General features: G+C 40.7%; 2 protein-coding genes across 4 annotated transcripts in view; one reads left to right on the top strand and one right to left on the bottom strand.

Annotated features, from left to right (window-relative positions):
- slc24a4b (solute carrier family 24 member 4b) overlaps positions 1–11033 on the top strand; it is a 30954-nt gene extending 19921 nt beyond the window's left edge. Inside the window, exons 7-18 of one of the 3 annotated variants that reach the window (XR_015761793.1) lie at positions 222–296; positions 382–407; positions 936–989; positions 3609–3700; positions 5017–5186; positions 5346–5487; positions 6136–6302; positions 7078–7192; positions 7729–7841; positions 7955–8020; positions 8283–8570; positions 8684–9277. Coding sequence is in view for 2 of the 3 variants with exons in the window: in XM_014978189.2 (XP_014833675.1) it covers positions 222–296; positions 382–407; positions 936–989; positions 3609–3700; positions 5017–5186; positions 5346–5487; positions 6136–6302; positions 7078–7192; positions 7729–7841; positions 7955–8020; positions 8283–8432 (1170 nt within the window). In the remaining variant the exon portion in view is untranslated. Of the gene's footprint in view, positions 1–221; positions 297–381; positions 408–935; positions 990–3608; positions 3701–5016; positions 5187–5345; positions 5488–6135; positions 6303–7077; positions 7193–7728; positions 7842–7954; positions 8021–8282 lie in introns of all 3 variants that reach the window. The other 2 variants (XM_014978202.2, XM_014978189.2) reach the window with 2 other exon arrangements.
- Positions 11034–23816: 12783 nt separating this feature from the next.
- Positions 23817–24764, bottom strand: tmem121ab (transmembrane protein 121Ab). The gene has a single exon (XM_088001951.1). The coding sequence runs from the start codon at positions 24759–24761 to the stop codon at positions 23817–23819; it is 945 nt and encodes a 314-aa protein (XP_087858077.1). The 5' UTR covers positions 24762–24764.
- Positions 24765–25996: the final 1232 nt, after the last annotated feature.

Raw genomic sequence — 25996 nt, 5'->3', positions numbered from 1 at the left:
ACTTCAGATTATCGTCAAATAAATGCACTGTAAAACATCAGATTCAGAATAGTTGAATAAAATGCTATCTGGAATTTGCAACGTCTTCATTTAGAATGGCTTTGCTGCACGTAGTTGAAGCCTTTTGATAATTACACTATATATATATATATATATATATTCAGTTTTCTGAAATCAAACACTTGGTACCATAACAAATGTTTCTACTTGTAAATTCTCAGGTGGTGGTGCTGACCTGGTGGGCTGTTTTCAGGGACTCCTTCTACTACATCCTATCTGTTGTAGCTTTGATTGCAGTAAGTTAACGTTAGCAGTCGATACATGCACGTTTTTGTACTTGGATTTTAGATTATTATAATCTGTTTTGTTTTTTTTCTGCAGTTCATCTATGACGAGAAGATAGTTTGGTGAGAATATTTTCCTATTCAGCTTTAAATGCAACGTATTCAGAGTTTAGTCCAGGTTAACTTGTATTCAACCAGTTGCTGTGCAAAAATTCAAACAAGCCAACAACGTCATGCAGCTTTAGCTAAATTGAATAGCAATACAAAAATTTGACAATCTACACCTGAAGGAGTTTAATTTAGTAGTTTAAGTGCTTCTGACACGGATCAATTTTACCTTAAAGTGCTGGGTGTTGCTCACCATAAGTGGAAGTATTTCTACTTATGAAAAACATAAACGGCCAAGTGTGTGAAGTATCAGCCTTTCACTGAGCTCACCAGTTGACAGGAACAGGTGGAACTCTGGTACTTTTACTACATACAAATTAAAAACTTGCTTTACATGTTAAAGATATTGTAGAAATGACCATGTTAAGAATTTAACTCGGCTATATCTTGAGGCCAGTAACTCGTTTTGAAAAGATTAATCTTTTCAATATTCTATGTTAATTAAAATCTGTTTGAACCTTTTTTTATTATTCTCTCCTACAGGTGGGAGAGTTTGGTGCTCGTCGTCATGTATGCAGGCTACATCCTGGTCATGAAGTGAGTTTTGCCCATTTTCACAAACGGTTCTTGTTGGATTTGGGTTTATTGGACTGATAAAGTTCTGCTTCACCCCTGTACACACTCATCTGTGAGCTGATGAGTATAAACGGCTGCGCTCTCACAAGAGGGCAGTAATTTTTCCAGCTGGAGGGGAGTGTCCCCATTTCTGTCCCCTGCCCAGATGGCGCACATTTTCCTCTGTATGGATATGATATGCTGCTGCTTGCACTATAAAATTTTCTTTCTGTGTTTAAATCCTAATTTTAACTCTTTAACGCAGCAGCCATGTGTTGGCCTGCAGAGAACTTTTTTTTTCTAAACATAGATCTATGCATTTATGACCATAAGTGCACTCCATTAGGCCACATTTGTCTTTACAGTCCAGACTCAATAATACCAACCATGCTGTCCTGTGCTGCTGTCTCTGTCCAGCTGGTAATCTGCGCTACACTCAGCGGCAGCCTGCTCACTCGCTGCCATAAGAGTTTAATCTTTTTCCCTCTGCAGTGGCTAAGAGCACCAGGCTTAACCGGATCATTCCCCTCCTTTCTCATTTGGAGGAATAAATGCTTACAGTAGGACATGCTGTCATGTCTCCCTTAACCCAAAATATCTGCGGAGCATTTTGGGGCCGTTCAAGTCCAAATGGAGCAGAGTGCGTTTAGCGCGGACCGTCTGGGTCTCTGATTTGAGATAATACTCCGCCCCCTCCCTCGTCAAATGCGCCGAGATGAAAGCTGAAGTGGAAAAAAATAAAAAAATGTTGCCATAAGTTATAAGCTGTACATCTCATCTCTTGAGCATTTTATGTTTGTTCTCTAAATCTAATCCTGTAACTGACTAAATGCACTCGTAATACCATTATATGCACACTGACGTTGAGTCTTTGGGATCAAAACGAGGGATGACTAGTGGCTGTTTTGGCAAACCTGAGGGGGGAAAAATGCAGGAAAGATTTTCTTCTGTTTGGTTGACAGATTAACTTTATCAACCTTTTGTAGGAAGGAATTATTTTTTTTAAAAAGTCTAAATTTATCCTGCTCTTTTGGGTCACTTGCTGTTGTGCAAACAAGGCCTCTTGAATATGATGGCTTATATTTGGCATTAATGCTGCAGCACAGTATCATAACCAATTATACCAATTAGAATAGTTTCTTGCTGAAATCCACAGAATATATATCTTTTGCAATGTCTCTGTTCCTTGACCCATGATAAAAAAAACAAAAAACTTCACCATTATAAAATAACTTTGTATTATAATGAAGTGCTGGAGAGTCGATGCTCTGTTTTAGCTGGAGGGACAAAAATCTGCATATTTTGGGTTTAGAGAATCCAAAATGCACAAGAACTTTTCCACTTCTGGATATCTGAGTAATCTACAAAAGGTTGTCCTGTGCTTACTCCAAACATTACTTGAGGGATGAGAGAGAAAAAATGACGGAGATTTACTTGTGATCATAGCCTTAAGAGCTTGTGAAGCCAAAGCGATTCAAGATACTGATTCTTATGAAAAAAATCTCTCCTAAGCCACAGATTTAAGTCTCACCTGGGCTAAAACAAGACTGGACTGCTGCTCAGGGCTCAAGTTACGTTTTAAGATTAAATAAAATCTTTCACTTAGAAATGAAAGTTCTAGAGAGTCTGGGGGGAAAAAGGTGAGGAGTTGTTCTAGTTGATGATTTGGAGATGAATGTCTGCTGGTGTTAGCCAACCCGGTTCAACACCTCTGCAACCCCAATGTGATAATTCATCCAAAAGTTGCCCTTATTACAGAATTTACAGTCCACACATGTTGTGGTTATTCCTTGGATGTCACTTTTTCTTCCATTCAAATTTCCTTCAAAATGCTTGAATACAGTAATTTGAACAGCAAACGTCTTTAGCAATTTGAGAACCTTCCTGTGCATCTTAGACCTTATGAAACAAATAGAAAAGCAGGTTCAAGACCGTTTGGCAAATAAGCAATTTCTTGGAAATTGACTTCATTTCAGGCATTTCAAGTGTTTAAGTTGTATGCAAATATTCACGTTTAACAGTAAAGCAACAGAAGTCATATGAACGATCTTTTCACATATGCACTGTGTAAAGTAAAAGTAGTTTTCCCCAATGAATCAAAATTCAGTTTTAGGGGAACAACCTCAAATACTGACACTGAATCTGGTTTCTTTGTTCTCTGCTCTTATCAGGCGTTTTTTTTTTTTTATAGTTGTAATGTTCTTTGAAGATGCTGAGGGCAGAGAATGGCTCTTTTAACACTCCAGCTATTACCTCTGCATACTTTATGTTCAAAGGCAGCTGTAGTTTCTTCAGTGTTTGATCCGTTTTTATGTAATGGCACTGAAATGGTCTCACTGAAAATGTGTGGCTAAGAGCCTTTGATTGCCTTTTGGGAACATTTCTTTTTGGCTTCCTTTTCTGCCTCAATACAGAGCATCAGAGCAGCGTAGCTCAGCCATTTTCCATAACATATTGTTAACGTGGCCTTGAAAATTGGGCCCTTGACAATTTTGCATAATGAAAAATAGACATTTTAAGATGCTGTTATGCTTCACCTGCCCAGCTTTTTTTTATTTATTATTATTTTAATTGGATATTTTTCCCCTCCTTCCTCCCTAGATTTAACTCCAGCATGCAGCGGTTTTTCATGGGGAAGTCTAACAAAAATGTGGCCAATGGTAACGCTGCAACCAGCAGCGAGATGGAGGACGGTAATGCTTGTTTTGACTATGTTTGGGATGACGACCCGTCGTCACCTTTGCTCTCGGCAGGTAAGGTTAATCAGACAGGCCGGGTCCCAGCTGAGTGTTTGAGTCTGATTCTCTGGACGTCTGAAGACTACTAGCTGGATTTATTTTCTTCTCCTGAGGGATCTGTGGCTTTGCTTTCTGCTAAACTAACACAGCCAGTGCTTTTTTTCTTTTTAATGCTAATGACTTAATATGAATATTAGAAATGTTTTTTAAGGTAGAATGATGTGATCTCTGATCCATCTTGATTTGTGTTAATAATCTTGGGTTAATTATCCAGTACAAATCTCAATGGGCAAGGAATCACTCATCAGGCTCATGATATGCTTCCAAGCCACAGTTCTCTCTCTATTCTGCTCTTAATCTTTAAATAATAAAAAAATAACCCATTTCAGACATGTAACTCTTCCAAGTCTGACTGCATTACTTCTAACATGCCTGTCTGTTTAGCCTTACTAAACCTACTCTCACTTTGTCAGTGTTGTGCCGCTCTGCCAGTTTTTCTGCTTGCATCCTGCTTTTCTCCTGCCAGTCTCTGGAGCGTAGACCTGCTCACTCCTGAAGTGGTAATGAATTTCGCAAGAGGAACTGTTTACACCAGCTCTGTTTACCCTGTTAATTTATGTGCATTGGTGCATGCATAAGTAGTCAAATTAAGGTTGGGTTGAACTAACTGTTACTGCCTTATTCCCTGTGCGTGCAATCTAAAAGCTTCTTTTTTCAGCGAATGAAAAGATATGAAGTTTCACTTGAATTAATTACTTTTTTAAGGGTATGATCTAAAAGTCAAGTCAAACTTTCAGTGTTGCAAGTTTTGAAATCAGTTCCGTTTCTGTATTTATACAGCACATCAGTGAGCTGCCAACCAAACTACAGTACATAGGATTAAAATGTGCCAAAAACTTGATCAGCTCACTGAAGAGCAGCTTGTCCTTTGCTGATGAAATTTTGACGTCACTTAAACTTTTTTTTTTTTTAATTAAAATGTACAGGTTAAGCCTTGACAAATTGAAAGTTAAGTTTGGCGTAATATGAATGCTAGCTACAATGTTCTTTTTGTTCCAGGTTTATAGCTAATATTTCTGGTATAGATGGGATAAACTCCAATGTGATGAATTCTGTATTTTAGCCTAAGGTTCTGAAATAAATTGTCCATGCCCTTTGTTGAGTTCCTCATAGGTCTTGTCAAATTTAAGTTTGCATTTTGGGTGTAATAACTTCAAGTGTATAGGTTGTTTTTGCCTCACCAACTTCAATGTGTGCCTTCATCCCTTCAGTCAAGCCGAGCAAGGCTTACAGCCGCGGCTCAGTGGTGATGGTGGATGAGATGATGAATGCCAGCCCATCAAAGTTCCGCTTTCCTGAGGCGGGACTCCGTGTCATGGTCACCAGTCACTTCGGGCCCAAAACCCGCCTGCGCATGGCCAGTCGGCTCATCATTACAGAGGTACAGCGGGCCGTTGTTGCCGGATTCACTTTGGTGACTTTGAACAGAGAGCTTTCCTTGCCGTCCATATTTGTCTGCGGAAGGGAGCTCAGTTTGAAAATGTTTTGTAGCAGCAGGTCTGCCTGTGTGCCCTTTGACTTAGTTTCTTTTTTCTGAAAGCGCCAGAAGTTGGTGCAGGCGTCCAATGGTGTGGAGACGCAAGTGATCGACGGGAAGGTGGAAATCGAGAATGGAAACGTACCAGAGGACAAACCCAAGGAGGCAGAAGAAAATGACACAATTTCACCATTTCATATTCCAAGTATGTGATTTATAAACTTGCATAAATGTCTGATCTAGTATCTGTTGAGATGGTGTTAAAGATCTAATTTGTACGTTCATAATTTAAGACGGTTATATATTCTGAGGCGGTGATATAAATAAGTTATTGAAGTTCTTAGTTGGACATCTTGAATTGTTTTGCTGGCGTCTCTTTTAAAATGAGTTTGTGCCATCTGATGGATGAACTAATGATCATCAGATGGCTAAAAGTAAGGCTGCCCTTCTGTCTCTACTGATGTGAAGAGGGTCCAATTTATCATTAAACTGTCATTAGTGTTTATGCACTTACAAGGTTCAAATGAAGTGAAAAGGGGAAATAATTGCTTCTGTTGGTTTAAAACTTTTAAGGAGATGGTGTCGTATTTTAAACTGTCAATACTCAAATATTTTGGTCATCCTATTTTTTCATTTTTTTTTCCATCTAACTGCATCCAAATTGGAAATTATTCACACTTAATCAGAAATGTTTCCGGTCAGGGAGAAGGCAAAACTGGAATAAAATATTTCACTTTGTATATTTAATGTAATGTTGTCTTGGCAGTCATTAATGGTTCCAATGTTTTCAAGTTGACTTTAATCTTCTGCTTCTGGATGTCAGTCCTTTTTACCTTCCGTCTTCCTCCTGCAGGGGGCGTGGGCAGCAAGATCAAGTGGCTGATCTCATGGCCGCTGCTCCTGCTGCTGTTCTTCACTGTCCCGAACTGTGCCAAGCCTCGCTGGGAGAAATTCTTCATGGCCTCCTTCATTCTGTCCACTGTCTGGATTGCAGTCTTCTCGTACTTGATGGTCTGGATGGTGAGTTTATTTTACTGTGATTCTGCTGCGCTGGAATTTATTTCTGAATAAAACCTGATGTTGAGTATGCAAATATTTAAAACGGTCGGCAAACTGGTGTCTTGATTTCTGTTGCATAAAGTGTCTTTTAAACATGTGGCACTGAACTTTTCTGCCTATATTGACACCTATAGAAATGCTCCCAATCTAAATTTATGGCATTTAACTTAAGAAAAGCTACATCCGTAAGACGATGAGTATTTTCTTATAAATTCATGTTTTATTTCTCTGAAAAATTGTGACCCACTCTGCACAATATTTCTTCGCCATTTTAAGTGTGAATAAATGTTGAGGGGTGTCCCAATTTCTCATTTGAAACTTATTTCAGCTTCTGAAAATTTTTGTTTCATTCCCTGATTGTTTAAAATTGTTACAAACTGGATAGGAAGGGATTATGTAATTTATTTACACCATTTAAATGAAATGCAGAAATCTGTTTCCACTGTTGGATAAATGAGGTAATTCTATTGGAAGCTTCAGCAGTAATAAAGTGTAGCAACGGTATTTGGGGACAACGTTTCTTGAAAGGTAATTTACTTCAACGTTGATTTATGTATATTGGGTCTGTTTGCTGTCACCTCAAGCTACAAGCAACACAAATTTTGATTAAGACAATCAATCAAATGCTGAAATCATGCTAAAGATTTATTCTCTTAAAGCCGTTTACATTAAGGATCCACTCGAACACTTTTGGTAGGAACCTGCAGATAACCTGGCCTTATCTGTGCCTCCTCAGGTCACTATAATCGGCTACACCTTGGGCATCCCGGATGTTATCATGGGCATCACGTTCCTGGCTGCTGGCACGAGCGTTCCAGACTGCATAGCCAGTCTCATTGTGGCACGGCAAGGTATTGCTTTACCTTCTGGGAAGATGTAATTTACTTTTAGAAGATATTCTCAGGTTTGCTGCTGCAGGAATGGAGATCTCTTTTCATAAATGGGAAGGCTGATTAGAGGTGTGGCGGGTGTTGGGTTATTTGGTTCAATGGAAACTCGGATGTTTAATGCCTGGCCATCGATTGTTAACATTTTTGGATCTGTTCTTAACTGGAATTTTAACCAGTTGTCAAGGGTGTTATCTGATGCAAATATTGTTCCAGAAGATTTTATGATTAACTTTTTTTTTTTCACTTTCAACTTATTTGGTTAAAAAAAATACTATAATTTAAAATAACTTTACTTGAATGACGGGGGGGAAAAAAACCCTTGGACTGAACTTAGTTGATATCCTCTATAGAGGATATTCTTTTCATGGTATCGTCTTGACATTGAGAAATAAGTTTTTATTCATAATTATACTTTTGCCATGATCTATGTATATAAAAAGACTTCACTCTAAAAGAAGGCTTTGATCTGTGCTGTAATTTTTTTTAATTTATTTCAGGTTTGGGAGATATGGCAGTGTCTAATACAATTGGCAGTAATGTCTTTGACATCTTGGTGGGACTCGGAGTTCCCTGGGCGATGCAGACGATGTGTGTGAACTATGGATCAGAGGTTGGTTCACATCTGGTCAAGAATACAGTTTTTGATCAGTTTATACAAGAACAAGATACAAGAATTAACAGAGACTGAGGATCTATAAGCCAGCTACTCGACTTTTGTTCCAGGTGATGATCAACAGTCGGGGACTGGTGTATTCAGTGGTACTTTTGCTGGGATCTGTGGCACTCACGGTGAGCATTAAATGCTAATCGCACATTAAGTCAGACAATTTTTGCTTTGAAAAGAACTTTAGGCATTTCAGATGTTGTCCCACCACAATTAATTTCTATGTATTTTGAGGTTTATGGCAACGCTCAACAATGTACTGCTGAATTGTCTTGGAAGGGGAGGATGCATGTTTGTTTTTTTCTTTTTTTTGTATACACTGTCACCCTGACTTTTTGCCCATTTGAAGTTGTGCAGATCTTTATGTTTGCCTTTCTATATGTGCAGGTGTTGGGCATCCACATAAACAAGTGGCAGCTGGATCTCAAGCTGGGCATCTATGTCCTTGTCTTGTATGCCGTGTTCCTCTGCTTCTCAATCCTGATCGAGTACAACGTCTTCACCTTTGTCAACTTGCCCATGTGCATGGAGGATTAGAGCGCAACAGCATGCAACGATTACCAAAACCTCAAAAACCCACTTTGGCAACCCGTTTTTTTTTTTTTTTTTTCCAATAAACTGGACCTATCTGACGACTTTTTGTTCCCCCCCCCCCTTTGCTTGCAGTCTTTATTTGTAAGTGTTTAATAGAAATCTAATTTTCCTATAAGGCAGTGCTTTGTAGCTGTGAACTGTCTCCAAATTATCCAGTCATCGCACAGCACTGGTCCTTTTTGCTTTTCTTCCAGGCATTGCCGTCAGCGTCATGGTTTCTCTGTACGCCTGCTAACTTTCCACCCATCAAGCATGCCTTTAGATGTCGTGGACCTCCAGAATCAGAAGTGCCCCTTTTTGATTTCACCGTTCTCACTTTAGAGTTTTCAGATCAGAACAATCTGTTCCCACATCAAGCACTTACTAAACCCAAACTTTATTAAATGTAAAGCCATTCTTAAACGATTCGTGAAATTACTACGGTCAGGATTTTTTCCCCCCTCAAACCAAGAAAAGAGGGAAGAAGGTCTTGCGCTGGCATCTCCCCTCCTTTAGCTCGGACCCCCCCCCCCCCCCCAGCATGGCTTTAGGCAACAGGGAGCTGATGCTGTTAGTGCTTTACTCCACCCCAACCCTCGCCTGCGTTCCTAATCTGCTTTCCTAAAGATCTTTTTGTCAGGACACTTTAATTCAACATGTATCGCAGTCCAGATCTAGTGACTGTGATGGTGTTATGCATCTGCACCAGTGCACAATGTAAATTTGTAAACACTTTTTTTGTATTTATTTTTTCAAAAAAGGTTTTGTCTAGTTTGAAATATAGAAACGAGCTTGTTGCAAATGTCAAACATTGTCTTTCACTGAAGGCTAATTGCACATTGAAAATGCTTTTCTTGCTCTTTGTGTTGAGATTGAAACCTCTGATGTGAGGTGTAACCTGGCCGATGACAGCCCAGCTTCAGCCTTTCCGTTTGTCCTTCTGCACAAATCAAGACTGGGAGGGGAAAAAAAAAAAAATCTCAATCCGTCTGATGCATCTTTTAGTCTTCATCAAATGATTCTCATTCAAAGATGGCTGCAGAAGGATGGTAGTTGTGCTTGTTGCAGTGATGCACTCTGGCCTGTAGGGGCCACTGCAGCCCCTCTATTAGTCCAGAGCGGGCAATCAGTTCCACCAGTTATCAGGGAAACTAAGATGGACAGCTCCTGGAGACGGAGATGATGATCTTGCTTTTTTTCTTTTTTTTTTCTTGCGTTGTATGTAGATATTGCACTTTAACAGCCGTCCTCTCATTCTGAATCAACTAGTGCTTCCTTCTGTGCGTTTGTACTTTCAGTGTATACATGTCTGTGTGACTGTGTGAAAGGGAAACGGTGTGTGTACGTGTGTATGTGCTCATTCTGGGCTCGCGTCAACTTTCTCAAACTGACTGGAACCTCTAACAATTTGAGCACACCTGTATCTGTCTGCAGTGCATGCTGGGACACGAAAACGAAGCTCCTCCACAGCACAGCAAAAGGTCGAGGGCTTCCGGGCAGTTTCTATGGCTACTGCCTGGCCCACTTTACAAAAAAAAATGGCAGCTAAGAGCACTGCAACCCAGACAATTTTGACACGATGCAAAAATGCCTGTAAAGAGTCCAGGAGTTGGGGGGGTGCAGAGACTATTAAAGTGTACGTGTGTATGAAATGTGTGTTGAATAATCCTCCTCGGCCACATTGTTGGCAGAGGGCACTTGTATATGCAATCTAAATGTAAAGAATTTATGTGACAAAGGCCCCTGCAAGGTTGCCATATAATGATGGGGCATCCTGTGGAGATTTGATGTCAGTTTGTCTAGTATTCCTTAATGTGTGAGCTCACAGGTGTGTGTGTGAAAGCTGGAGAACTGTGCACAGAAAATGGACACGTCTGGAGCAGTGGCTTTGTGGAAACGCTCATCTTCTCCTGCTTTTTATTTAGTTTTCCTTCCAGTGGCTTTCCACTCTGGTACCAGGGCATTAACTCCTTGCTAGCCCCAGCGGAAGGAGCAGCAGGGCAGGATGCGGAACGCATTTGGCTGCCCCCAGGACTCTTTATTGTACATGGCAGACTAAGGAAAATACAAAATACTGGACCCCTCCTTAGACTGCCTATCTGCTGGGGTTCATGTGGCTTTGTGACCCCACAGGGCCTACAAACTCCTACTCCTCTGTACAAGACCTCCGGAGCTTAATTTATTTTTTAATGCTTTCTCAGACTGCATAGCGGTGCCCTCAGAGTTGATCTGAATTGTGTTGCTCTGTTTGATTACGTACCGATTGTCAGGACAGAGCAGTAATGGTTTAAGAACTTCTTTTTTTGTTTTTTTAGTTATTTTGTCCTAACTTAATGTTTTAAATGGCTGGCATTTTTGCTCCAAAGTCAATTGTATTGGGGAGGGAAGGTCAAAAGAAAGTTGGATGTCATGTTTGTAACTTTGCATAAACCAAGATTGTACGGACATGTTGTGTACAAATACGCCCACGCACTTGAGGAAGCACATTAGAGAAGGCAATTTGACACTAGAGGACTGGTATCTATTGACTGAATGCGACCTAATGCACTGTGAGCTCAATGTGATGTGGGAGTTGTTTGTCAAGAAAAAAAAAGATAAATATATTTAATGTAAAGTTAGTTACTATTAAAATATTACTGAGGACATCTGTATAACTTATATGAATGTATTGTCTTGCTATACTGGACATATCCAACCAATGCATTTTACTGTAAAGCAATAATGTGAAGAAAAAAATAAAATGACAATGACTCCTATACATTTCTCACGATTTGCCTTACATTCTGGGATTGTCAATGTAACTATTAAGGTGTTTTGTTAGCTATATTGGAAAATTCAGATTTGAGTGGGGCTTTTGTTTTCTAAGAGCTGACACTTAATTTTAAGTGCTTGTGCCACTTTGGAATAATGGGATGCTTTGTGGGGTGGAAGCTTGGCTGGAGACTGCAGCTCTGAGGAGGCACATTGAGAGAGCAAGCCTTTAGGACCCCTGATTGCTCAGACATGCATGAAAGAATCAAACACTCCAGGTACGTTTCTGATGAGGGGATAACATGGCATGATATGAAGCTGGTCGATTTTACATAATCCTTCCCCTCCAAGTTCTGATAAACGATTAATCCACATCCATGATATACAAAGTTTACAAGAAAAATCAGCTACTCCTCAAGTACAACCATTTAACATTAGCAAACCTTTAAAAGTAAATAAGCGTCTGATTGCCTAAAATGCTGCACTGCTCCTTGTGCATGCAAATTCTCTTGTGATTTAGTTTAATGTATATTTTAATTGGCTACAACTAACGCCACTGGAGGACAACTTCAGACTTGCTGACTCAAATTGTTCTTGATGCGAGCAATTTGAAATGCGTAATGGATCTTCCTTGATGAGAAAGCCTCAAGGTAAAAATGAGTTGGATGTACTCATCATGCTTGCATTTATGTAATATCCATAATTTGAACATTTCTATTTCAACTGACTGGAAATTAAGTTTCTCCCCCCCTTTTTTAAATTATGTAATAAAATAAGCCATTTGCATGACAATATTTACAAATCTGTTTTTGAGGTCTATGTGAGACATTTGGCTTAACAGCTACAGTAGCCTTTTATAATGGGGTGGGGGGAATTTGTTTGCAAAGCTAAAGTCCAGTTGTAACATTTAGGGGCTTTTTTTCTCTCACTCCGTTAAGCAATCTGGACACTTTTTTCACCCAGCAGGGGGCAATGTTGCAGCACGTTTCATTTGTCTTCAACGAACGTTGGAGCTGAAAATGGAGCTCATGTACCTCAGAGTACGAATCCTCCACTCTGATGTAAAGTTAAAGTGCAACTAAAATGAAAACGGACAACTGGAGTGATTTTTTTAAATTTTTTTTTTTTTTTTTTTTTTTTTACATTTCATCTGCACAAAGTGTGCCAAACATGATCTGCTAATAATGGCTGCTCACGTCCTTCATCAGCCAGACAGGCAGCCATCTGGTGAGACCAGCCTGGTCTGTGCCGGCTACTGGTGCTTCTCCTTAATGAGCCACCCTCTTGGCTAGCTTTGCTGAAGTTAACAAGCCTCGCTGTCAGCCGTGATCTCTTGCACTGACGAGTTCCCTTTCTGCCCCCTAACAAGCCTGTTTGGGCGGTAACTGCTCGTCTCCTGTGAACGCTGGCCCGGCTCCCACATTTGTTGTACCACTTTTAGAGGCGAGGCCCACGCATGCTGGTCTTGACGTATCCAGTTGCAGAATTCCACTTTCAAAAGTTGTTTATCTTTTCACCCACCGCCTCCACAGTTATATAGTTTGGGGATATTTTCTTTCCTTATTTGTGTGTTGCCAGTATTTTTGACAACTACTTCGCTGTTTGGGTAAATTGCTGTGCTTCAGTGATGGATGATGGGGAAACTGACTTGCTGCAGTCCTTGTGCATGTGTTTTGGATTGCCCTCAGCTCTCCATAGGACAAAGTTTGTATTTTCGCCATTAGGTAGTAAATAGGTTTTATGTTGCAAAGTTCTTCTGCCTCTCAGCATCCCAAATAACACTTTTGTTCAAGGCGCTGTTTTCTGGCTCAATGTGTAACCCAAAGCACATACTAAAAAATAAAATATGGAGTGTTGTTCACCCAAGTCTAGAAACTGACCTGGAGATAATTTTCTGAAAGGCATTGTTGAAAGAAATCGCCAATAATTGCAACTTGTGTGCCACAAGCCAGAGGCCACAGACGTGTGGAGGTTGAATATATTTTCTATTTTTTGGAGTTTGTGGTGAGAAAAGTAATGCTGCACACCACCCTGAACACTCCATTTCTGGAGTAAAAGGGAAAAACAGCTGCAAAGATACAGAATAATCCTGGAAAAAATGTTAGAACCTGCAAAAGACTTGGCTGGGTCAGAGTCACCTTGCAGAAACACAGCAACTCTAAATACAGCCAGAGTTAAGATGCTTTTAGATCAAAGGGTCTTGGAACAGCTCAGCCCGTCTAGACCTAAATTCATCTGAATCCCAATAAAATATATCCAAGTTTCTAGTTGTATCAAATTGCTAAACTATGAAAATGATTCCCATGAAAAAGTATGTTACAATAATTTAAGCTTGCTATGCTCTTATCTCATGCTCTATTAATGTCTTTGACAAATGACCATTTCTAATGTAGTCAAATAAGTATAGGGAAAAAATGGTTGACTTTAAAATAATTCCTTTTTGGAGAAGTTTTTTTTTTTTTTTTTTTTAACCTAAACTTAAATCTGAACTAGTTGAAGAATCTCAAGACTCCAAAGATGGCGATAATATCCACTCTCAATGCCTTCTTATGCTTTTCTGGGTTTCTTAAGTTTATCAGCTTATTCATCAGAATCCTTGATTTTCCTCATCTTTCTGTGAAAACACCTACAACCATGAAATGCACTGGGTCCATTTATCATAAAACCTTTTCACAAAAAGCCCTAAGCGATGGATTTCTGCTGTTTTCCATTATCCCCTCACAACCTTTGTGGTATTTTAACAACTTGCACAGTAACGGTAAAACAAGTAGAAATGAATCCAAAGGGAATTAGCCTGAATCACAATGACATTTACATTATCAGAGATGCAACCTGTGAACACTAGTTCCTTGTTTTTGCATACCCTTTTTAATGAAGTCACATACACATAAAGCTGCTAACCCAAAGGTATTCCACACCAAACTGTGCATCTTTCAGTCACAATGCTCTCTCAGCTTTGAATTCTGCTCATCTTTTTATGAAAGCTTCCACAGCTGTGGATTGTAGATCAGCGATTAATCCATAGTTCACAGTCCATGAAGGCAGCACAACACCTTATGTGTTTATGAATACTAAATAGTCATCCATGGTGAATTTAGGAGAGTGCAATAAAAACAGATGGTTGTGATAAAAACGTACAAAAAAAACCCCCAACAAAAAACGAAAGCCCCGATTTATTTTAATCAAGATTATTTGCATTTTGAGAGCATTTTCTGTGCTCTTAAAACTTTCACTAAAAAAGACAATTTAAGCTCTCTTCTGGTGGTATCTGACAGAGGAAGTGAGGTGCTGTTTGGTTACACAAATTATAAAGTTTAAGGCAAGTGCTTAAATGCTAATTTCTGTTGAAAGTAGCATAGCTACACCATGAATGAAATCAGGATGATTTTGCTGATATTTCTGTTTTAATATGTCAGAGCAATTATTTTACTCTACTATACTTTCCAATAAATTGCTTTGACACATTGAAGTAACATTGCTACCAAAAACATTGACCTTGCCAGGGATGTTGGCCTGCTATCACTTTGAACAAAACTGCATGTTGTAATCACTGCGCCCATCTGTTCTTTTGGTCAAATGTTCATTTTTTTTTCTACCGTTTTTCAGGAACGCCATTTGTCTGACAATAATATTAAAGAACTTTCAAAAGTCAGCATTGCAATCAGTAACCAGTTATTTTATGCAAAATTTTGATCAACATTTGTATTTTACTGTTCTTATAGTTCCCTACTCTTGTTGACTTGTCAACAGATGTTTCCCCAGTGCACATTAAAATGCCATTGCTCGTCATGTCATGTAGATTTCTACTGAGGGAAAAATATGCATATCCTTTCCAGTCTCTTTTACGAACGTTACTTAAAAAAATCGGTCATTTTCTGACATTTGCTGACCAACTGGACTGGAACTTTTTTGAGCCGTGTTGGAAGCCTAAAATTAAAAAATGAATTATTAAAATTATAATGGGAGACAACATGAAATACCCAGTGGTAACAATGTCTGCAAGAAAGTAAAAGTCAAAGAAGGTAAATTATTCATCAGTTTCTCACATATAGGTCTATAGTGGGGAAGGAAAAGACGGAAGAAAGAAACCTACTAAATGCTGATTTATATAAAGCCGAGGTTCTAGGTGACCATGTTTTCAGTCATGATTTTTTACTGGTACTTTTTCATCAAAATGGTTTACCGTTTCGTGTCCTGTAAAAATAAAGTAAAGGATGTTTTAAAGCTGCTAAAACCATATTGTAGAAACTACTTTTCCCTCCGGCAGCATATGAACCGACTTTGGCTCGCCATGGTCACATTAAACAACATTATTTGTGGTACTGAACAAACAACTTTTAGAATACTCCAATAATTTTCTTCCTGAGGGCAAGTTGTGGCTGACTGCTGTGTGCGCACTGTCGGTCAGGAGATCATATACGCTTAATATGTCTATGGAGACATTTTATTCATTGATTCTATGGCTTTTGTCCATCCATTTTAAGCTAATAGGTCAACAAACCATTGCCTGAAGCTACAGGTACATCTTAAAAACAGTCATTTTGAGATGCAAGAAGCCAAAATAAACTTCTTGGAATTTCTGTAATGAGAAATTTTACACAAATAACATGCAACACTGAGCCAGCAGACTGGCATTAAGAATGATTATTTTTGTGCAAAGAAGAGTAAATTAAGTTCTTTTGATGTCAAGAAAGGGAAAAGAATGATGCAACAAAGTGTTTTTCGTGAGTTTTAACATTATTACTAAGGGAAAGTCTTTGTTGTCCAGTGAAGATTAAATGTGCAGCTCTTGTATGATCTTTCTAGAGAAGGATTTCCATACAGATGACTGTGCATAGAGGTATATGGAGTGAAGGGTTGAGTAGCAACCAGTCATCCATAAGAAAAAAAAACAGCTATTGGCTGAAAATGGTGAGCAAAGAGTGGACAAGTTTTGCAAGTCGGCACACGACATGCATGTCAAAAGTCTGTCATAACTTGAAATGTCACTTTCCTCTCATAGGCTCTCAATTGACGTTAGCAAAGACTAATTGCTTCTGGAAGTCATGGATAGACACTAAATCACGTGCCGACAGAGAGAGTCCGTTTACTGAGTTATTACATATGGAGGGAACACAATTACATTCCCGATGCGCAGCGCTGCTGATTTATGGATGAGTCCGTCGCACTGAGGGTCTTGGAAAGGTGATCTGCTGCAGAGGCAGCTACAGGTAATTTATTCTTATTCCCAAGTTTGCCATTTACTTTCCCCCTCCTCGTCAAGCACTTGTGCTGACGAGATTTATTCAAACATTTGTGGCATGGCACTGCGCGCTTAACTGTGACTTGTGATCCAGGCCGCAGCGAAGCCTCGACCCCGGGGTCATGGACATAAAGCTACTGATCAGTACCTGTAATGGTTGCGAAGCTCATTTTCGTAAAGGATTTCATTAATTAAGAGCGGAACCTGCTCCTTGCTTCCGACGGACGCATTTTGCTGAAACTACTGCTCGGGCGGCATTAAAGAGGCTCAATAATGTGAATTCAGCTGCAGCAGAGAGCCAGCTGGGCCATCATCATCATCTGCTGAAATAGGCACCAAATTCTAAGACATTTTATCCCCTCGCAATAATCCATCTTAGAATTAGAGAATAACACTGGTTCCATTTCAATTTTCAGAGCTGTAGCATATCTCTAACCCCAAATCATTTAGCGGTGCATGAGGTGTGTAATTAGATTTTTTTTTTTTTATCTACTTGTTTATCTTGAACAACAGCTGTCCTTGCTAACAAGGATGCCCCTAATAGGGAGGCCTGGGTGTGACAGCAGAATGCACAAGGTGACAGGATTTTGAAGGGTAGTTTATTTAGGATGAGTTATATCCTCTTGCAGGTGACAGATGACGGACAGTAAACGGTGTAATGCACTGTGTGCATTGAGGCGCAGAGACCAGCTAACAGAATCTAATTGCTCTCGGATGTCCAACAGCATATAATGTAATGACACAACTGAGATAAGATCCACTGTAGGACAGGGAAAATTAATTAAATGGACCAAGTCAAGAGCAGTCCGTCCAGGTGTAGTCATTTAGGGATTTATACTGTTGTAGAGCAGTTAGGTATTACTTATCATCCACAGACAGTTTTGGTTAAATAAAATAAAATGTCTACAAACACTAATTATCATCATGACTTCATTATAGCTTTGGGCTTTTAAAGATTTAACTGTTCATTTTCAGAGTTGAATTATGATTCATCATGCAAACTGATTTTTTTTTTTTAAAGAACTGAATTTATTAGGTTTTCTCTAAGACACAAAAGGTTAAAAACAGCCATGAAAACATATTAGGAGTATCAATGACACCAATAAGGGTTCGAGCATGGCGAGTCCGTCCCGTTGGATGTAGCTGGTGCCATGGTGGATGGGACTTACCAGCGTGGCAACGGAGGTGCGGAGGTCAGTCATGGTCTTCCTGGTAACCGGGTGATTGTATTGGAGGTCGAGGAGATGTGGTGTTGGTCTGAGCCGTGCTCACGTTTATGACGAAGCCGGGAGAGTCTGGTTCAGATGCCAGCCTGGCCTCCTTCACTTCACCGGTGGTTAAATTGGTGAGCTCTCCAAAAGGCAAGGCAACCTGTGCCGGACGGCCACAGTATGCTGGAGGGCTGGCTCATCGGCTGGTGCTGATTCTCCATGCTCTTCTCCTCGGATGGTGCATGCCAAAATGGACTCCCCTGAGGCGAATCACCGCAGCCGGAAGCAGGTAGAGGCGAGGAGTCCCGACTGGAAGCTGGAGGGGCCGGACGTTCTCTCTTCCTCCGCCCCAAGCATCTAAGCAGGAGAGTCCGTCCTCCTCCAGGTTGACGGTGGGGACCAGAGGCGGCTCTAAATCGGTGGCCCGGAGCTCGGCCACAAGCTGCAGGGTCCGTCTCCTCCGCAGTCGCCTCAAGTACCCGTCTGCCTCTTCGCCCAGGCTGCGGGGGGTCTCTTTCAGGTGCCTGTCCACCTTGGGGCCCGAGTAAATGCACTGGCGAACGGGGCAAAGCATGGCCCCTGACGCCATGTTTTGCGACGCGTGCGTCGTTTACAGGAACGATTGTAGCAGACTGGGCAACGGTTCTCCAACTTTGTCCGTGTCATCTCCCAGCTTTGTGGCAGAAAACAACTGGATGGAAAGGTGGAAGCATTTGCCTCTTTGTGTGCCTGCCAGGTTGCAGCAGGTGCCGCGAATCGGCCCCAATTAACCGTTTCTTCTTCTGGAAATTTATTGGCGGTTGGCAAGAAACGTTAGGTGAGCATTACCGCCACCAACTGGTAAGGAGTGTGGACCACATGACAAGAAACCAAACAAAAAAAAACCCCAACTATATCTTATTAAACAACTTACACATTTTCGAAAAATTCAAATATAGCTTGATATCCTCTGCTTCTCTGAATCAGATCATTCCTACAACTCAAAACATGATCCACTGTCTCATCTTCCCCACAGTCACATTTCCCTGTCTGATGATTCCCTATCAAAAATGGTGATCTATTCAATACAGTGTGACCGATTCCAAGTCCAATTATCCGTTTCCCCCGTTCGACAGTTCATAAAGGCCTGCCCTACAAGGGGGTTGGCTGTGCTAACTTTAATTCGCCTTCTCTTCCTGAGATAAAGAGATTAAACCAAAATATGTAAAATTTTAATTAAAGAACTGCATATTTAGAAATATTCCCTGAATATGTGCTTAGGTTGCAAACTCCTCCAAGCAGTCCTAGATTTGCCTATTTGCAAGATGATTTGTTGCAAAGCAGACAAAATACATGCAAAAGCAGATCCATTATTTCTCATGCCCATTTTATTTATTGATTTTTTTCTCATCTAACGGCCAATCGTAACAGAATGAGCAGCATCAGTTTTCTGCCTCTGGTATCTGTGCAATCCGACAGTCTCTTTCCCTTGGAATCTCCTCTATAGAAACATATTGATTGTTCAGGCTGGTGAAGTATTAAATACATAGGAGACATGGACTAGTTCTTTGTGTTTGTCTGTTTTCAGTCCAGCTCTCCATCGTTAAAACTGTGATATATGTAATGGTAAAGCTACCATCACTGAAAATTTCATATTTTATAGTTTGGATTATTGTTTATTGTTTTTATTACAAACCTCGGCCAAATCCTTTTTGCAACTCATGAAAAACATTAGTAAAATCTTAAATAAATAAAAAAAAGGAAAATGTGGTCACACAATACGAGGTGGTAAAGAAACACCAGGACAGTGGATGTATTTGGGGGAAAAAACAACAACAACAACAACAACAAAAAAAAAAAGCTTTTTGCCAGTAGAAGCTGTTTGCACAGAGAAGTGCAATTATTTCCACCGGACAGCCTGGGCTACAGGCAGCCCGGTTTTTCAGCCATGATTTTACAGCGAAGCGCCGGGTGAACTTTGATCTCGATTGTGCTTACCTCCACAGCATACTTCTGGAGCGATTCAGTGCTGACAGGAGGCCAAAGAGAGGCATACAATGGTGGAAAAAGTATTGTAGCGCATCTTAGAGTATAGTTAACTGACTGTAGTTTTTTTTTTGAACAGCAATAGTTACAGAATGTGATAAAACAAGTTTGCTTTTTCTTGACAGTCAATCGGCTCACTGTATCCACTGTATCTGATGATTTACACGCAGAGGTTTACATGCACTCACACATAAATGTCTTATTCATTTGGAGTTTCATTGGAACTGTTCCACATAGATGTTGATATTTAAAAACAACAACAACAATAAAAAAAACCCTGGATGAACAAATATGAATTATTGTAAAGTTTTGTGTTAAAAAAACTACATGTAGAGGCCAGGAATCCTGATCAACCAGTGAATAGAGCTTCTAGAGCTACTTATCTTATCTCAGGTGATCTCCATTCAACTTAATGTGAGATTAGTAATGGCTGGATGTCTGCTGAATATTTATGAAATCACTTATTTTATGTTTAGCTTTCTAAATTATTTGATAGAAATCAGTTTTCTAAGGGGTTTTGTCTGCAATTCTTTTTGTCAAAAAGCCCAAGTTTGTTATGATTGGTTTACAAAAGCAATAAAAAAAAAGTTAAAGCATCCAAGTGGGGGAGTATGTTTCACCTTCTATACACACTCAGAAATGTTTGGATTAATATGTCTTAGCAAGTTGCAAAAAAGTAACACTGTTCCCATTAGTAAACCTTTGGCACAATTACAGCTTGATATTAAATCGCTCTCATTAAAAAAAAAAAAAAAATAGTAGAAAATGTTTTATCCAACAATTAGCTGAGTAAATTCGGGCTGAGGATGCACCTGTGTGATACTTGTTGCTGCCAGGAAACTGAATGATCTTTGATTTTGTGTGCTGGTCTGGTTCTGATTGCTTTATTTTTTATTTTTATTTTTTTTTTTTGCAAAATTGATTATCTTGTGAACTTTTGTAATTACCGCTACCTTATAATGTCAAGCACTTAAATCAGCACTATTTTAAATGCACATATTTGTTATTCATTCCCTTGATTCAGCAGCAGAAGGATCCACTAATGAAGCCTTTATGCTGGATTAAGTGTATCAGACCCATGGAAAAGATGCGGGCACACAACACACTCAGATTTGGAAAAAAATAAATAAATAAATTCAGGAAGTGGCCAGGTTTTCCAGCTGCAGAGTAGAAAACAGGATGCATCTGTCAGGCTGTCAGATGAAAGGATTCGGGTTTCTTCTACCCGACGATGATGAGAAAAATGAGACAAGCAGCAGCTGAAAAGGGTGCGGGTTTATAATATCCTCAGAGTTAGGAAGAGTTTAGGTCTGCTCAGGAGTTGCAGCTACGCGACGACAGCTTCCAGGTATACTTCACACCGAGTCGGAAGAAACTTGACAGGCGCATGGCGTTTTGGGAAGAGTTGCAGTGAGACTCATGAAAAATAAAAAACTAACTTCAGGCAGCAGAAGCTCATAGCGCCTGGATCAGTATGATTATGTATGCACACCCTCACTGTATGCCTCAGAATGTTTGGATTCCTCTCTAAGTTTGGATGCTCACCATCTGATCACAGAAAGCTGCAATGCCCCACCTGAATGCTCTATGAGAGCATGTACTGACTTGGAAAAGTGTTCTTAACTCCTTAACTTTTTCCACGTTTTACAATACAAAGTAATGCATAACAGTGCAATGCAACCAGTTGCCTTATGAAGTCCTTGTAATGAGTAAATAGAGTTGACATCTGGGTAATTTAATCTCACTATTAGAGTGAAGGGAGAGCATCTGAGAAGCAGCTCGGACGGCATGTTTAACTCTGGGAGAGCTGGACTGAACAGATACAAGTCATGCACTCCACAAATCTGGCCTTTGTGGAAGAGAGTCAAGAAAAAAACTGTTTAGAAAAAAAAAATCCATGGAAAGTTCAGGTTCAGGGACAAAGCAAACGTGTGCAAATGTTCTCAGGTCAAATGAGACCAAAATGAACCTTTATGACTTTGTGTGCAAAAAGCAATCTGACTGGGCTTGAAGTCTTTTCAGAGAGTAAATAGTAATTAATAAATAAACTTTAGACATGTAAATATTCAGCAGATATACTTAAAAATTGCGAATTTAATTGTAAAAAAAAAAAAAGACAAAAAAACAAAAAACATTAGTTCAGGTGGCTGAGATATATATATTAAAAAAAAAACAAAACAAAACATTTTTTTGCATCCTTTCTGTCTCACATCACAGATATATACTGTATATACTGCTTTTGTGTTGGTGTATCATATAACATCCCAATCAAGACTACTGTAACACAGGTTTGTGTTGAGACAAAATGTGGAAAAGTTTGCAAAGCACTCTAATGAAAACTAGAAGAAAATTAGCATTTAGAACAAGTTTTTTTTTCAAGGGACTGCCTGTTTTTTTCCCCCCTCAATTGCATGTTTTTCCTCTGACCCATGTTGTTAATAGAGGCGACTGACAGCTTCTCTTTGAGCTGAGATCAACAATTAACTTTTGTTTCTCTTGTTTCTGATGGCTGCAAAGTGGTTTCCCTCGTGTGACTTGACCTCCCTGCCTCCTTCTAGGATGTTATTACAAAACTCTGTGAAAATCTGGAGGCAACTCATTCCCTGGGGAACAAAGGAAGAAAAAAAAAAGTTAGATTTGGTACGGAGACAGAACAGAGAAGATTACTGTTAACAGAATAACAAAGCAACTGGGAAGGTGATAATGAGAACTGGGACAAAAAAAGGGGGACAAAGTGAGGAAAGGTTCATGCATTTTTATCTAATTTTAAACATGAATTTGTTGTTGCCTCCGTTCTGAAAACATTAAGCCTCAGGCAGAGAGAAATAACCCTGTAGGACAAACCAGGAGAATGCTGCTACGTCTAAATGTTTATGCACCGCGATGGGGGGGGTTTGTGGAAAGCAGATGAGCGATCAATTATAGGTTGCATTGCTGTTGGTGAAGTTGTTACTTAGAAAAAAACATTTAATTATAATAGACAATCAGATAGAGAGGAAGAAACAGTTCTGTTATTATTAATATTATTTTATTTATATTTTTATTAAAACATTATTGGTCTCCAACATGTAAAGAATGTACATACTATAATAATAATAATAATAATAATAATAATAATAATAATAATAATGAACTGAAAAACTTCTTCAGTTTCTTTTTCTACATTGTTAAATTTTATTTTGTCTCTTCTTTCTCTGAGTTCTGCTCTGTCAGCCTTCAAAACTTGAAATACTTTTTATTTATTTTTTGTTGAGGAATGTACAGTACAGAAAACAAACAAAAAAAGAGAGTAATCTTTACCGCTGCCATTTTGTTCTCTTTTTGACATCAACATATTTCATTTCGTCTGCAGATAATGACACCCAGCAACAGCTTTCCACTTGAAGTTCCAGCGCGTTTCCGTCAGATGTGCCAGCACTTTAACGCTTGCTCTGCTAAATACGTTTGGTGTTACACCGCCGAGTGCTGCTGTTCTCATCAGACGTGTGATTGTAAAGCACCTAAATGGCAGCCTTTACATAGCTCTGTTTTTTTTTTTATTTTCCTGCTGAAGAAAACACAGAAAGCCGCTGACCTTGCGCGTGCACGCTGCAGAGAGCGCATCATGACAGATTTTTTTTGTCACTTTCTGCTCTCCCTCTCCATCTCTGCTTCACACTGAGTGCTTTGTCCTTTGCTGGAATATAAAGGAAATGCCACAGATGCACTGTCAAAAAAGTGACATAAAAGAAAAAAAAAAAATACAAGCTACTCACTGAAAGGGAACCAACTGTCCGTTTTACAGAACAAAATGCCACAGGGCTGCACAGTTTGGAGATGTCTTCTTAGTAAAGTTAGAACTTTTAAAATATGTTAGACAGTTAAAAACACAACAGCACAATTTAAAAATGTTCTGATTTAGTCTGCGCGCTTCACTTAAGAGTCAAGTGTAGGTTCACAGAATTTTCTGACAGGCAGGTGTTGCTAAAAATCTCTTTTCTTGATTCACTGCGGTTGAGAAGAGCTTGACAAGGAGCAGAACTTCATCCTGTCATGCAGCTGATTTCTCCATCCCCCTGCTCTCCTTCTCTGCTGAAGCTCTCAGTCTGTTTCAAAGGGGACGAAATCTGGCACTGGCGGTCATGTGTCTATAACATCCTGCGCCGGTGAAGGTTCGTGCGGCAGACTCGTGGCGTTAGGCAGCGTTTGCGTGTGGGCGACGGAGTTCTGCTGCAGCTCCAGAGCCATGGCGTTCTGCGGGTGGGGAAACTCCTTCACCTGTTTGCGGTACTCCAAGAAGGTGGAGGCCTTGGTGGCGATGGCCACCACATTCTTGCCGACGAAGATGGTGGAGACACGGCTGTCCTGGAACAGCACCATGTTGACGCCACGTATGAGGATGGTGACGACATTTATGGTGACCAGGCTGAGGACCGGGTACAGCATCATCTTCTGAGGCGACATGTGCTCGCCCTGCATGCTGATCTCGCTGAGGGACACGCAGGGCAGGATGAGCAGCAGGATGTAGCAGTAGAAGAACATCAGGCCTTCCGCCCAGATGGGCAGACCTGTCCGCTGGGGCTCCCACAGGTTGGCTTGAATGTCCAGCAGGTCCAGCAGGTCCAGAGCAACCCAGAACAACCGGCTTCTCATGTCCTCCTTCTTGCGGAAAGTTCTCACATATTCCATGCTATCCAGAGCCACGAGAACCAAGTACAAACCCGGCACGCACACAGATAATAGCAACGTCAAAGCTTTCCGTGCCACTGTCTCCAGACTCTTCCTGTCAGCCTTGCAATTCTGGAAGACAAAGTAGAGTTTAATCTCCAGGACAAAGATGTAGAGAAACCATAGGATCATGGCGTATCCTCGTCGGGCCGTGCGCACCTCGGCGCCGACCCACACCGCCACGTAGCGTAGCACAATGAGGAAACAAACGTCCCCGACCAGCACTATGATGCACACGCCGATCTTCCTGGGACCCTGGTTTTGCTCCACCAGGTAGGCGTCCATGAAGGCCATGCTCGTCATGATGACAATGGTGGTCAGGCACACGTGGCGTTTATCTGGGGGCGGCAAAACCATGGTGAGGGCACCAACTGGCTCTCACCCTCAAGCTACAGCTGTCAAAAGTAAAAAAAGGAAATAAAGTAGAAGCTGATGTGCACTGTGGAGACTCCAAACCTCACAGGCTGGAGGATAAAAGGTATTTAAGGTGCTTTGACTGAAGCAAACAGTCAAAATAAAGCAGGGCTGAGGATAAAATACCACTTTAAGTGAGTGCCACGGTGGAACATAAAGGACGGTTATTGCGGTTTGGAAGTGGGGCTTTCTGTGGAGATATGCTGGCTGCTGAATCCTCTCAGGCCAAGTGAAAACAGGAGCCTCCTCTTGTCAGTCAGCGCACTTCCATTGATCCGGCCCGGCCTCCCAGCAGCAGCTACACCGAGGGGCTCCACACCCAACTCACCATGACTGATTGTAATCTGCGCACAGTCAAATGAGGGACGCTCTCAGAGCTGTCTCGCTCTAATTGACTTGTGATGGGATGTCGGGACACGGTGCCGCAGTGTTGGAACGTTTATGGAGGCGTTTCTTTTTGGATGAAACCGTGTAGGAAAAAGTGGATATGTGGGCACGGCAGCTCTGCATGTATGAGAAATCCCTCTTCGGATCCCCCTGCAGACGGCGGTGCAGTGTGTGTATCTCCTCGTGCTTCTGCAGTGTGTAAGGAGGGAAATGGAGGAGAGAAGGGAGAGGAGGCTGCAGTGGCCAGAAGCCCCCAGCCGCCATAAATCAAGGAGACAGCAGGTCAACGGCCCGTGAGGCCTTGCGTCTGATGCTGGCTTCCCCGGGGGGAGGCTCTTGCTCTGGGCTGAAGATCCATCCTGCCTCCTTCCTCGTGCCTGCCTCTCCACAGCCTACAGGAGGGAGAAATGAGGAAGGGAAAGGGGGGGAGGAGGGAGAAAGAAACCTGTCAGCACTACTGGGCCATATAACACAGTTTCATTGCCAACGGCCCATATATGAGAAGCAAAGTAATGTGTCAGCTCGGCTCAAACGTGGCCTGTTTCACTATTGATGGGACAGAACATATTGCTCACGTAACACTGCTTCAGGATGTCATTACCACTCTATTGTCTGTGATGTGTCATGTGACATCTGGATGCATGGCTTAATAGGCTCCCATGGCAATGCCAATATATTCACTCTAATGCGTTGCCGTTTAATTCCGGCTCTTAAATTAATAGAGGACTTATTAGAAGAACTTACAGGAACCCAATTTTCAAGTCTCATACAGCAGCTAACTACTCAGAACA

Source organism: Poecilia mexicana, unplaced genomic scaffold (genome assembly GCF_051168715.1).
Source record: "Poecilia mexicana isolate PSO_F unplaced genomic scaffold, ASM5116871v1 scaffold_21, whole genome shotgun sequence".
In the NCBI taxonomy this organism is placed as follows: domain Eukaryota; kingdom Metazoa; phylum Chordata; class Actinopteri; order Cyprinodontiformes; family Poeciliidae; genus Poecilia; species Poecilia mexicana.
This window is presented reverse-complemented; position numbering and strand designations above follow the sequence as displayed.

Bases quoted from the DNA above. Each gene is read 5' to 3' on its own strand.
- tmem121ab (XM_088001951.1), bottom strand. From the start codon at position 24,761: ATGGTTTTGCCGCCCCCAGATAAACGCCACGTGTGCCTGACCACCATT.